This window comes from Myzus persicae, unplaced genomic scaffold (assembly GCF_001856785.1).
Source record: "Myzus persicae strain clone G006 unplaced genomic scaffold, MPER_G0061.0, whole genome shotgun sequence".
In the NCBI taxonomy this organism is placed as follows: domain Eukaryota; kingdom Metazoa; phylum Arthropoda; class Insecta; order Hemiptera; family Aphididae; genus Myzus; species Myzus persicae.
In genome coordinates, this window is record NW_019101308.1 from 337,074 (window position 1) to 352,206 (window position 15,133).

Sequence of the window (15,133 nt, forward strand, 5' to 3'; positions counted from 1 at the left end):
TGTATCCATGTCTTCCCATATTTGATATTGAAAACGATAGATTTTTACTTTTTTCAAGTTGTTGATGTTTGACATACAATTTTGTTCAAAACTTATATCGACATCATCACCAATGTCAATATCAATGTTACTTGGTTTCGTTTTTGTTTAGTATATATTTTATTTTGTATATTTTTGAAAAACAAATTATCTAATAAACTGTTCAATCACCTTCTTGTATTTGTTAGATACAGATTAAGATACGTGAAAAAAGTGATATTTCGGACAAACTCACGATTTCATAAATTGATAACAAAATATACACACACTAATTACTTTTTTTGATTCGTAATGAAAATATCTAATACACTCAGCGCTATTTATAAGTCATTAGTACCCTGAAAAACTATTTTTTCAATTCGAATGAATCTACAGTTTAAAGATGAAAATATAGCTATGTGCTAAAGTTTAATGTGGCTATGTTATGAATCGAATGCCAAGATTAATTATTTATTCACGTGTAGTCAAAATTTTGTCCTATAGGATTAAATTAATATTATTGTCCTCTAGTGACTAGTATTAATATGATTAACTGCATTATAATGTTCAGTATAAAATTGGTTTAATTTTTAAGGCGGTCAATGGTACTTAAGCCATATACCCAAAAGGTACTTATATAACACACACATATTTGGTTCACTGTCAATTCTCTAAAAAAAAACATATCATATTATATACAAATAATAATTAGGGATAACAAAAATACGATAATCATGCAAATTATCTAGTATCTGATAGTTTATTTAAATGTTACTTTATTATTCATAAATTATATTTTATTCAGGTTTAAATAATGTAATTGTTTTTAGTTCATCAATAAACAAACTAATAATCTTTAGCAGCTATTAAATAATATAAGCTACCATGGACGAATATTACATTTAAATAGGTATTTCTACACTATGTATTGCTTCATAGCCTGATATACATAATATTATTATCTAATAAATAGCCAACTTTTTGACTAGTTAAAATATGTATAATGCAACTTAATATATATATATATACAGTTTACTGGCTGATATATGAAAAAGTATACATATTTTGTCAGTGAAAATAATATTAATAATACATATCGTTTTTTTCAAATATACTTCATACTCGTGTTATTTTATTGTTAATGTACTTGTCTCGAAAATACATTATGTTTATACCTTCAAACTACGGAATAACCTTATCATTAGTCATATTTTTAATCTTTGAATGCATACATTAGATATTACACACCATTTCTCAAAAATTCTTAATATAATATACTTGATACATAATATTAATCAATAGTAAAGTAAGACAAATTCTTTATCAGACATAACAACACAAATAAATATACTTAATGCATATAGCCATATAGGTAATCCGTTTTAAGTTTTTACTCTTCTCAAACCGTATACAATACGATATTATATTCATATACGAGCTACTACCAGGCGCCAGCTGTATTATGAAAATGTAACAATGCATTTTAGACTGTGTGCTGAGCGAGGAACGTATTTTAATTTTATAAGCTTGCGAATAATAAATTTGATCAAGGAAACCATTTGGCCTAGATAGTTTATTCTCATTGAAAATAAAATCAACAAATAATTACTATCAAAAACTAATTTGTATATCAGATTACTCGTGTATGGCTGCTGTGTAAATTGTAATAATTATACATATTTTATGTTCATTAAAACTTAAGTATTATTCACTTTGTCGAAGTCATAATACATTTATAATAATATTAATAATCCTCTCATAAATTTAGCTTACTCGCGTTAATCTAAAGCACTGTTGATATAATATATAAATATAGGTACTAAAATTACTATTATATAAATTATATTTCACTTTGATTTAACATAGGTAATATAGAAGGTAAGTAAATGTAAAAAAGCCAGTCATATCTACATAACTAGAGTGAGTAATGCGACTATTTTGAAAGTCACAATCCCTGGATTGGTTTAATTTGCAGCAAAAAAATGTCCCCATAACTCTTGTGTATTTACAATGTTCCTGAGCAGCTTGTGCGTATTGTCTCCGCCCTCCGGTATCTTTCATTATTTTACTGCCGTATACCATGCACACGGATGTATAGGTTGTTCTTGATATTCCTCTCACACATTTCCTCTCAATCATACCTTTTGTTATTAAGTTGTGAAGTTTACCCCATTACCGCACTGTTGAGTTATTGTATTCTTTTTAAAATATGATTTCTAGCAAACTTATTTTCTCTGTTACTATTCGTATTTAATTCACCATCGTTTGTTTTCCGATTTGCCCAACTTTCATCTCCAATAGCTTCTACATTTTCAGTGCTTCTAATGTATGTACTATGCTTTGATTTTTTTTTTTTTGTTCATAGACCGCATTATGGTTTACCATTTGTTAAACGACCACTTTTTCATTACATTTCGAACATAATATTTGATGTTAGTATTTTTTTCTTTGGCATAAAAACCTCTTTGAGTATTAATTTTGATTTAATTTATTAATCTACCTACCATATAGTTATTTTTTGCTAGTCAAAATTGTATAGTAAAAAATACAAATTTTAGTTGTTTTGCGTATTTACTTATTATATAATTTGTCCAAAAATAATAAACTCTTTAAAAATCTAGCAATTAATCACAAACTATAATAAACATTTTCAAATTATAATATTTATCATCATAATAATAAATAGGTATTGCTTTAAAATATATAATAAAACAACGGTAATACATTGGCTTACGAGACCGCATGGCCTTAACACCACGTGCAGTCTCTCATCTTGTGTATATGTTCTTTATTACTACATACTACTTTTTTTTCTGAAATAAGTTAAAAACATTTTTAAACTTTATTTAGGCACCATAAGCATAGCTTGGTCAGGAGAAAATATACAACATAACATAATAGTTTAAGCCCCAGGTGGTTCGCCCATTTAGGTTATGTTAAGGTTCGGTGAGATTTAAGTTTAACACGGGCGTTGGATTAGAAGATCAATCGTGACCAAGTTGGCTTACTTAATTTACATTTGCGCCTAACATATAAATCTAAAAGTTACAATGAATAGACATGGTTTAATTTAAATGACGAAGTTATGTTAAACTTAAAACAAAAACAGATACATGTAGAAATCTAGGACAGAAAAGTTGTACAATTATTTGTATTTGCTTGTCAAAACGATTTATAGCTACCAAGGCCACAATCTTACTCGCGTTTCATGAGATCTAAAATTTAAATCATTTTTTTCTCATATTTTTGAACGTTTAGCACATAAGTTTTCCAGTAAAATTAATTTTGTATAAGTACCTACCTATTTAATACGAGTTGTGACTTTATAAATATTTTTAGTAAGTGTAGTATTTCTCATCGTTTTATAATATATTTTACAGCAAATAACTGTTATGCCTAACGGCCATAGCTGAATAAAATTAAAATCAATAGGTTTTATTTATCTACGTAATATTAATACTAATTTACGTGTTTAATATTTCAATTATCTGAACACATATTTTAAGAATTTTGTTCTTTGAATATTTCATGAATAACAATTTCAAAAATTGTTTACCCTACTCTATATATAAATATTACATAACTAACAATTGATAAATATTCCTGAAATCTGATGTCAAGTTTATACTTTGTATATACGAGTATTAACTAGGTATAATGTGACTTATTGTAGAATGTGGTTTATACAATAACTTATGTACATACTACACCATTGAGCAATAAGTTAATTGTAGGTGGATTCAATTCTAAAGCCCTCTTTAAGTACCTACAACCTATTTTTGCTTTTTCTTAGATAATATGTTTTTAATATTGGTGTAACTGTACAAAAAAAAATTATCTTCAAATAAGATTCTTACAAGATAACTTAAAAAAACAACAAACAATATGTCTAAATCTGAATAAATCTTGAAAATAAATTGTAGGTTTAATAATTATTACTTATTTAATTAGAAGTAATTTAAATAACTTATAATGAAATACTCAATATATGAATTATATTCATAGAAATCTGCGTCGAGGATAAAAAAATATATATATTTTATATTCAGTGTAGTTAACATTATTCGATATTTATGCAAATTCTATAAGATTTAACTTTGAAATATTTTATCACTAGGTCGTTATTTATTTACATGCAAATTACTTTTTAGTCTTAAAAATATAATGCACTATTATAAGATATTCCACGGTTATTCGATTTTTTTTTCTTTTTAACTATATCTATTAAAACGCTCCATTACCCTGACGTCTGGTTCACCCTTATTTCCTAAACATATATAAGTGCATTACCAGCAGATCGTAAAGTAGTTATGCGATTTTTGATAATATATCAAAATAGTTCAATAGCTGTATATACTATATATTGTGTATTAAACAATTTAATATTGATCTAAATTTATTTTAAATTAAAGACTTTAATTTTTCGAGATTATTGTAATTAGTGACTTTGAAAAATCTCAAACATAGTGCACTACAATTTTGTAATGAGCGCTCAAAAATTCTTACTATAACACCAATAGCAATCAATAAGCTAAGTGATCAGAATTATTTTCCCGATGATTTATCATAGCTTTCAATATATATTATATAATACACACAACTGGGGCGAGAGTTTATACTCTCGAAATAAATCGAAAATGCTTGTTGAAAATATGTTTTACAAACGATTTAATGGATTTTGACCTTTAATATCCAGTCGATTAAGAATGTGAAATAAATTATATTCAAATATAGCTGGCCAAAACAGGATTGAGAGTGTGTTTTAAAATTAAAAAAACACTACCTAGTTTTGATCGTATATTTGTTCTCGGTTTATTTATACGAATATACCCATGCATTATGCCAAGATAAGTAAAGCCATTATGTATACTCTGAATTTTAATTTCTCAAAAAACAGTGAGAGAACTGCAATAATTGTTAAGTGCAATTGTTGGTGTTTTTTTCTTTTTGAGCTAGGGAATGATTTAAAATTTTTTAGAACATTAATAAGTGTTAAAAATAGTACATTCAACTAATTCTCCAAACTGTAATTTATTATGGTAATTTTTATTTTTCCGCACTAGTTGTTCAAATAATCGCAACAATAAAGAAATAAAAACTAGCCTATTAACTATCTATTATAACTTATAAATGCATACCTCCCTTCGCTCGGAATTTAAAATATAATATATTTTATGCGTCTGATAATACACATTTTAGTTAATGTGTTTTCTCACCCTCGCAGTAGTAATTGAAATAAAATATCAATAGCTTAACATTATACAACTTAATAGTTTTCTAAAAATCGATAAAATATAATTGTTTGTATTAGATAGATATACAATTTTACTCAAACCCATAGGTAATAGGAACTATCGCAGCAAAAGGTGTTGTAATATTAGTATTGTTTGGGTGCAAAAAGACATGCAAAGGCATAATTTGATTCTGAGCGTGTTCTGAATTTAACATTTACGTATACTTAGCTTCCATGGATAATGTTATTTATAAAATATATTACAAAGCACATTTCGCATAACAGTAAAGTCCTTAATAGTTATTATTATAAGCAAGTTTCGTAGGTATCCATAGAGTTGATAAAAGTGAGCAAAAAGTTGGTGTGCGTTTCCTCTATTGGCGCGCGAGTATATTATTATAATGCAAAAACTTGAGCTTTCACTGACGAATATACCAGTGAATGGCACAGGGAGGATGTGTTATTTTGGCGAAGCTATTATAATAATACAACAGTATAGTAAAGTAGAAGTAGTATTGTAGAAATAGTGGTTTAAGTGGTAGTAGGTGGTACTAAACTGGTATTGGTAGTAGCGGGTAAAACGTATTCACCTGGGGGACGAATGAGTTATTATTAAGCGATCTAACAATATGATAGCTACAAAACTTCGTGGACGAACCAAAGTCAAAACGCGGTAGTCGTATATGGGCGAGCATACTAAATAGGTAGTTGGTAACCACCGCTCCGATAAATCACACACGCACACGCACTCACACACGTAGGAATCGCGTATATAGAAAATGGATAGGGATCAATGGTTAACGAAAGGAAATGAAACGTAAATGACCGAAACCTTCCGGCGAGAACTTTTAATACAAAAAGCCACTTTCTTTTAACGTTTTTCCGGAAAACCGTTCTTGGATCTTCTCCCAGTAGAATATGTGTTGTCAGATTTTTCGTTCCAAATGATTAAATGCGTTAGGCCGGCCGCCACTGCCGGCCGCCCCCGCGCTAACGCCACTGACTAATAGTAATTTGGTGAAAAATAGTAACGTACCTATACAGTTTAAGCGACACACATACGTAAGCACGCTGTTCAACGTGTGTGAGTGTATGTTTGTGTGTGTGTGTGTGTGTGTGTGTGTGTGTGTGTGTGTGTGTGTGTGTGTGTGTGGGCGCATTGGGCGTGATATTCGAATTGAACTACTTTAAGTATAATACTAGGTACTGATTTATCTGTACGACATTCGGTAGCGTGTACTCATTTGAAACTGATTCGTCCGTACGAGGAAACAACACGATAAAAATAAACGCAGTTAAAAAAAAACCTATTTTGTACGACAGCAAAAGTGAAAATATGATTTATTTCAAACCAGTTGATTCGCAACACTATGTGGTAAAACCGTTTAATTTTTTTCCCCCACTGTCATTACGATAAAAAATAAACATTTTGTGAGCGCATATAATATTATAATGCTATAATATCATTATTATTATTTGTTCACTATTGACCTATCATGTGATTGTTGTGCATAAAAAAAATAAACCACATAAACAGTAATGCGTCGCGCGCGTTTAAGCAATTTCCTGCTAACCATATTGTTAACTTTCATGATATGGGCATTTCGTGATACTACTTGATACGAGAAAATTATTACGACCTAGTATGTATGCAAATATTCTGGGGAGAAAAAAACATACTACTTTATATGGGTAATAAAAACCGTTTACTTTAGCGTAGACACCAGCAATTTTCCCGATTTGGCACGAAGTATTGTTATGCACTTGTGCCCTTATTATCCGATGTATTCATTATCCGTATAGAGATAAGACGTTAGACGACCAACTTAGTCGGTTGTGAAGTGATGAATAACGATTACCCGTTTACCCACATTATGAAGACTAAGTCTAAAATACTTACGACAGTTTTATACTCTTAAAACAGTATCGCGTCTATTATAACTTAGCATATTAATAATAATAATTTTAAAACCAGAATTAGCTGTCAACTACTCAACTACGTTATTTTTCGCTTCATTTTGCATCTCAAATTCACAACTGTATGTTTGGCAGAATAAAAATAATATCAACATCCTTTTTTTTATAAATTCATAGTTGAATGTACTTATAATAATGTATGATGCTCAACATGGCTTATTAAAATAAGCTAAACACATTGCAATTTAAAACAGGCCTTACGTACAAGTATAATATACACCTTGATTTATTTCACATCAATTATCATAATTTTCCAATTTTTCATTTTCATCGAACTTCCTTCGTGTTGAAACCTACCCACGTAACGATTTTCGACGTTTACTATTATGCTTGATAAAAACACAATCAGACATAACGATAGTTAGATACCTACTTGTATAGATAAAATATCATACGCGAGTCATCATTGTTTAAAATATTTAAATAAAAGCAAAGTTTGACTTAAACGAACATGCTGTAATACTCCGGACAAAGTACCAATTCAGAATGCCATTTGTTATTGTGAAAATATTGTTGTTGGGAGGTCATTTTATGCACCGTTACACTCGTTAAGCGATTACTCGCTACTCATGCGCATGGTTAAATAATATAAGAGATGAATTCATAGTATTCATTCCGTACATTAACGAAGAGCGAGTATAAAATCATCCGAACTTTTGTTGGACTTACACATTAGTATTTCGATTTTAATGGATTATTTATATAATCACGTAGTGTTGGCGAAATCGGTGGGTGGACGTTGTAAATATCTAAAAACATCTCCCGAACGAGAATTCCCGATTATTCAAATTTCACTGGACTCTAGAACCGGTTGCTTTTGATTTAAAATCGTTTTGAAATTACACAATTATCATCGTAAGATTTCATAATACCAAAACTCTCATCCCGACGTCCATCGTATTAAATACGAGTGGACAAATAGAGGTATAAAATGTGTAATAATATGTATAATAATCTAATTGTGCTGATCTAAACAATCGTATCCCAGAGCTCGTAAAAGATAAAACGATTTGTTTATATTATTCTACAGCAGCGTACCTATTATAGTACTGAGCGATTCAATTCTTGACAGTCCTCAACTCGATGCGTCTAACATTTGTTAACGTTAAGACGGTATGGGATCTATAGATTCCTATATTTTGCAGGTGTGAAGCACATTAGGATAAACACGAATTTCAGTGGATCAAAAGCTATTTATTAACGTGTAAACATACATTTTACATAATGCTTAATCGATAAACATTCGTCGGAAGAAATGCCTGGAAAAGATGTTGGACACGTTTCACACAGTGTTGTTATTATTATCATACTGAAATCCTACGCTATAGTAAAATGTATAGGTTGGGTTAGATTGCAATGTATTTGAGTACCAGTATTTAAATTCATTTATTCTCGATTATTCCATGAAGTTTTTTTAATGTAAATTTAATCGAATATACTTATGCGTTATTTTGGTTTTTGATAGTTATTTTTACATGTCGGCGGGACACCATTACACCAATATCAATCACTACCTATGTTATACATTATTTGTGACTAGAATGTATTATATAAATATTACAGAACAAAAATATTATACTAATATTAAATACTACATTACATCATAACTAAGAAGCTATCGCATACTATACTTTGTTTATCTGTTAAACCATGGATCAAAACATTGATATGTGGGAACTTAATTTAAAAAAGTCATAAATCATTAAACGGTTATTATTTTTTTCTGTCTAACAGCACTCCAGCCTTGCTGTCAATAAACGCTACCTACTCGAGACAAGATCGAGCGTGACCTATATTAATATTAGGGTTCAATGCAAAGTAGTATACAATGAAACCTATCTAAATACCGGACACCCTCGGTCACTGATATTTTGTCCACTATTCCGACTTACTGACTTACCCGCTATTCAAAGGATTCAGTTTTTAGTTTGTTCACAAAAACAATCCGCTGAAGGTATTCATCATGGGAAGTTTCACTGTACTTTTAACATTCAAGGTGATGAACTGGATCACGTTATAAGAACAAAGAGTGAACTCTCTAATCAAATATTTCATCTCCACTAGAATTCGGAAAGAAACTTGATTTATAATAAAACAGAATACCTACTAGCAATAATTGTCTGGTTTGTGTATTGACTAAGCACGAGAAAATAATATTGTATGCTATATTAAATTGTTATTTGTTCCACTGTTCGGATGTTTTGCAAATACTCGGTATTTGGTGAAAAATGTACTTGCACTATACGTTCAAGATTGAATATATCTCCGATTCTATAGTGGGTATTTGAGAAGTATTTACATTATTTGTTTTCGATTTATTTAATTTATTCGTCAACCAGTTTTTTAAAAGTATTATTTATAACAATGCCATGTGGCGCAAACGCACTATTACAATTTACAACACTAAAATATAATAAAAATTAATGTTATAATTATTATCATAATAATATTATAATATATTATATTATCCATATCTAAGAAACCACTCTTCGTCACGATACCTCCCACACCCGTCACCCAACGTGTCATCGCCGCCGAGCGACGTCAACCGGGTGGGTGAGGGAACAACGTTCGCCACGTGTCATACACCGCTAGAACGATAAATTATCATAATAATAATAATAATAATATATAAACGTGCCACAGGTAATTATATGCCTAATCTCGATATAAACCTTCTCAGACGGCAGCGTATTATATGCGTTTCTTGCGCTCGCGAGAAGGGTAGAAAAGGACTATTATTAATACAGCGGAGACCGCGTCGTATCGTTATACCCATTCAGTCACAATAAATTCGTCGCCGTGTGCTACTGTACACTAGCGTAGATATATAATAATAATAATAATAATAATAATAATATAGTAATCCACGCAGAGCCGTCGAGAGCTTATTCTCTATCCCCCCCCCCTACAGCTAACCGATGTACCCCGCCCATCACGTCACGTCTAACCGTCGTCGTTTCCGTCGCAATGATAAAATAATTGTCATTATCTACCTATATGTAATATTATGTTATTACCATTGTATTATTTTATACGTACATGCATACGACATGTGCTGTATACCCACTTGTAAACACAATACACGGTACACGCAAAATAATTGTTATAACAATAACAATAATAATTTCAAATACCCAGGTTTGCCCGCGGCTGTTGTGTATTATTATACAGAGTAGTAAATAGTTCTTTTATCACTAAATCGCCATTTTCTCGGTAAATTTATGACTTTTTGAAAACTTTTTCATATTTAATAATAATCTGAAGTCATTAATTATACACCACATCATTTGTTATCGTTATCATTTTTAAGATTTAATTTTTTTTTTGTTAATGAAAATACATTTATAATTGTATACCCCTTACCAATAAGCATTTAAAGTTCTGATGAATGGAGAATGCACCAACATTCTGAGAAGTATTACTGAAACGATTCCACGACTCCGCTCATCTGCTGGTTCAGAAGATTGACTAAGAATTAATGTATGATATTGTAATTTAAAAAAGTAAGAGAATTCAAAAAATAATGACAATAAAAAATAGCATTATAAATGTAGTCGAATACGTGGATAATTCGTAAATAATAATAATAGTAATTATATATATATATATATATATAAGCCTCATTGCTCGATCGCAATTTCGATCGCACTGGTTTTAGTAGGTAATAGCAATTTTCAGTTAACTGGCGAAATTGAAGTTGTGTGACGCAATTTTTTCGTCGACGTCAATCGATAAACCCTCCTTACGGGGGAAAGTATATTTTAGCTTTAAATGATCACATGCAAAAATAAATAGACCGAAGTATCCCAAAACGGAACGATGATTGAAAAAAATCGCCATAATTATAAAGCCACGGTCTACGACAACAGAGTCAGGCGTCGGTGCTAAATTTTAAATCATGAATTGTTTTACTTGAAATACTATAGCTGTGCATTTAGCGGGAAAAAGTGTGAATCTAGGAAAATGGGTCGTACATAATGCACACGTCTGACCACCCTCACCGACGTCGCCGCGTGGTCAAAACATTTTTATTTTATACCTTTTGTGGATCGCAAGGTGCAGGTATACTCAACCTTCTGACCACCTCAAGGATATCGTAAGGCGTAAACTATCATGTTATTTCGCAGACGTCTTATTCTATAGAACCCGGTGTCCACTTACACATAGTGGCAGAATGCTTGAGACTGTATTCTAATATACAAATGTATTATTTCACTCGATCGCTTTTTCATATTTATTTGTTTTGTCCGCATTATAATATAGTCTCAAATAAAGGAAATTTCTGAATCGTATGCTTACAACTTTCTATTGAATAGTAATCAATATTTGCCTAACACGTACTTGAGAGTACATAAGTTGTATAATTATAATATAACCTGCACCAGTAGCAATCTGAATGGGGTAGATCTGGGTCAAGATACCCTCTTTACTGTAGCATAGTCAATTATTGACGAAAAAAAAATGTTATTACAATTTTGTTATGGTACTGATATATTATAGTAATTAATATGAATTATAATAATTTGTAATATATTAAAATGCATGTAAATAGAAAAATTAAAATGAAATGGAAATAAATATCTTGATTTGACCTCTCCCAACACAAAAAAAACCCTGCTTGTACCACTGGGCTGCACGTTCCCTGTCTGTGGTGAATTCGTATGAAAAATCTGTTAGATACGCCGACGTGTTATACACATAGTATAAAATTATTTTACAAAGGTTGTATGAAAAAAATATATTAGTAAATATAATTAGAAAATTAATTTTATATTTAAGCATACCTATATTTTATGATGAATTGAAACTATATATTATTCTAGATTTAAATTTTTTTTAGTCACTACTCACTACAAATGTATCGAGATTAGTAGAGTGACTTTAAATACTAATTTACTCTAAAATAATGTTTGTATAGTAGTATTACTGTGGATTTTTAGATGTTTTCTGATATTATCAAGACATTTCTAAAATCGGTCATTATTTGTATAACTTGTATTCAGTGTCTAATAATTTAAGGTACTACGAGGTTCAATACGGTATAATACGGTATTATACAATAAAAAAATATCGTATTTTAATAACTCTAGGCTTTAGTTAAACGAGTTAATTTTACAACGGTTTTCATTTTTACAGGTCCAACACTCCAGCGTATGAGGCCAGATGGGAACAAGTTCAACAAGAAGTTAATTCTACTGGTACTTATCAACTTACAGAAACTGAATTGGTATTTGGTGCCAAATTAGCGTGGAGGAATTCGGCTAGATGCATTGGACGAATACAATGGGCTAAACTGCAGGTTTGTGTATTCACATGATTTATACAACTGTTGAACAGAGACATAGAGTTATATTTTAATTATATTTACGTCATAATATAATAACAACAGTCAATAATAAAACTCGAATATTTCAGTAATATTACGAGAGTAAAATTGTAAGGAATTGTTGATCGTAATGCTTATTATAAAAGACTAGTAACGAAAATCATTTTCGGACCAGATTAAATATGAAAACATTTGCAAAATAAGTCGGAAATATTATATTATATTTTATTAACTAATATTTTTTTCAAATAAATATATAATATTATGTATGCCATTTTGCAAGACTGCTACAATCTCACTATGCGTGTTTCTTATTTTTCACTGAGTTGCATATAGATTGTCAATGGTTGTATGTCTACCATACGTACATTTAAATGTTCGTGAAAAATAAAAATATCAATGAAAACATTTTTTTTAAGTTGTAACTTTAAGGCTACGCACGGATCATTTTTAACCCATTCTGCTGAACACGCATCAATGGTTCTAAGCAACCATTCAATCAAGACTATAATCGTTTTCTTTTACTAAATCATCTATACAGATACATTTTGAACTCAAAACCCATTGAGTATTCACGAGGGATTGAGAAGAAAACATTTGAACATTCGATGATAAGTCAGTTGCTGTCGGTGGTTATCTCGAATAAAACGTACATAATCTCATTCTGGTGTGTTAAAAATGAATTGAACTATAGACATTTGTCTGATAGATACGTCTCGTACTGTCCCAGATAATAAAAATGAATAATATTATACGTAAAATTTATCATATGAAACTCCTATACTCTATAAATATGAGTGCATAATGTCTCTGTATCAATTCCTTATAATTTAGCAGTATTATTTTTAAACACATGACTCTATTTATTGTACATTGCAAATGTTTACTATATAATTATAACTACGAAATCGCATAATATTATACATAATGTTACACTATAATACATCAGTTAAAATATTTGGTAGAATGCTAATTGAAATGCACAAATGTTTAACATTTTAAAGACATTTTTCGTGTTTTATTCGTGACAACACCTAATTATTTAACTATTTAGTAATAAGCTATAAAATATAAACTTTTAATATCATCAAACATTTATATAAAAAATAAATCGTTAATATTGCGTTCTCTTAATTATCCAGAAAGTATTTCGAATGTATACATACTTACCCGAATTTGTATGCAATTTTTGTTTATTTTTCAGATGTTTGATTGTAGATCGGTGACTACGACTAGCAACATGTTCGAAGCTATATGCAACCACATCAAGTACAGCACAAACAAGGGTAACATAAGGTTTGTAACCAAAATAAACATTATTCACAATACGCGGTACAAGTCTTTAACATTTCTCAAAACACAAATCATTCATCCACGACCACTATAAAATACCTATCTATGTATGTATATTAGCATATTAAACAAAATTCTGGAACCGAAACCTCTCAATTTATTCTTCTTCAAACCCTTATTATACACCGATGTTATTGTTGTTCTTGTTGTTGGTGGTGATGGTGGTAGTAGGGATGCTGACGGTGAAAGTAGTTGAGGTTATGGTGCCGGTGGTAGGAGTAGTGGGGGAATGGTGTTATATAAATAGCATCGTCGAGTAGTCCGATTTCAGTGTGCGTTTAATAATTTAATTTGCATACGCAAACCAGCGTGCGATACTTCTCCACTTCATCTAATACAGACAGAATTAAATTCTACAAGTTTGATTAAACTGTCAGCTATTGATTGGATGTACCACATGAACCCGTTCTTGTCACCTTTATTCTTGAAGATTTCGTTGTAACCAACACATTTGCATATATCAGAGAATAAATCGTGTCTTAAATCCAAAACAGATATTTCACGTCATCTTCTAACTAATAATGTATTTGACTACCGCGTTTGCAAATGAAGTACACGTAGACTATAAATATAACCATGAAAAAATTAACTCTTAGGTTCCTTTTAACGTTAAATATAGCTTAGGCATATTATATATATATGCAATATGTATATAAGTATATAAAATCTAATAAATTATAAAAAAATAATTAAAGAAAAAACTAGGCTGAATATGATATATTTTAAATATGTGACATTTTTGTTGAATACTGGAAATATGTCTTTATTCGTATCAAAAGGTGAATACAAAATATATTATTATCCAATGTAGATTAAAGTAAATATCGATGACAGATGGCAAAATAATCCACTAACGACTTACCAATAAAAACCAATAGATTTTCTTCTTATAGAATCGAAGGCCGTGGCATACAAATCATAATTTTATTTTTAAAACTGAATGATCATTATACCGTGTAGTGGCATATACCTAATAGCATTTCGTATGCAGTTACCATTACCGTAGAAATCGATATTCTATAATACTAAGAACAAAATTATTACGACCTACGTGTGAATGTTGTATCCATTTTTTTTAACTGTATTTTAGTTATTCTACCAACATATAATACGAAACATAAAAAAAAATTGGTTTTGTTATAAACTGATATAGTGCCTACCTACTAACAAAAATAAAAATAAGGTGTCATATATCTTTTAACTCCAAATTTACTACTAAAATG

General features: G+C 30.0%; 1 protein-coding gene across 3 annotated transcripts in view; it reads left to right on the forward strand.

Moving 5' to 3' along the window:
• The window catches only part of LOC111028604 (nitric oxide synthase, salivary gland), an 83,842-nt gene that overhangs the window by 43,619 nt on the left and 25,090 nt on the right, over positions 1–15,133 (forward strand). For all 3 annotated transcript variants that reach the window (XM_022307324.1, XM_022307326.1, XM_022307325.1), the window contains 2 exons: positions 12,368–12,530; positions 13,762–13,853. In XM_022307324.1, coding sequence (XP_022163016.1) covers positions 12,368–12,530; positions 13,762–13,853 — 255 coding nt within the window. The remainder of the gene's footprint in view (positions 1–12,367; positions 12,531–13,761; positions 13,854–15,133) is intronic.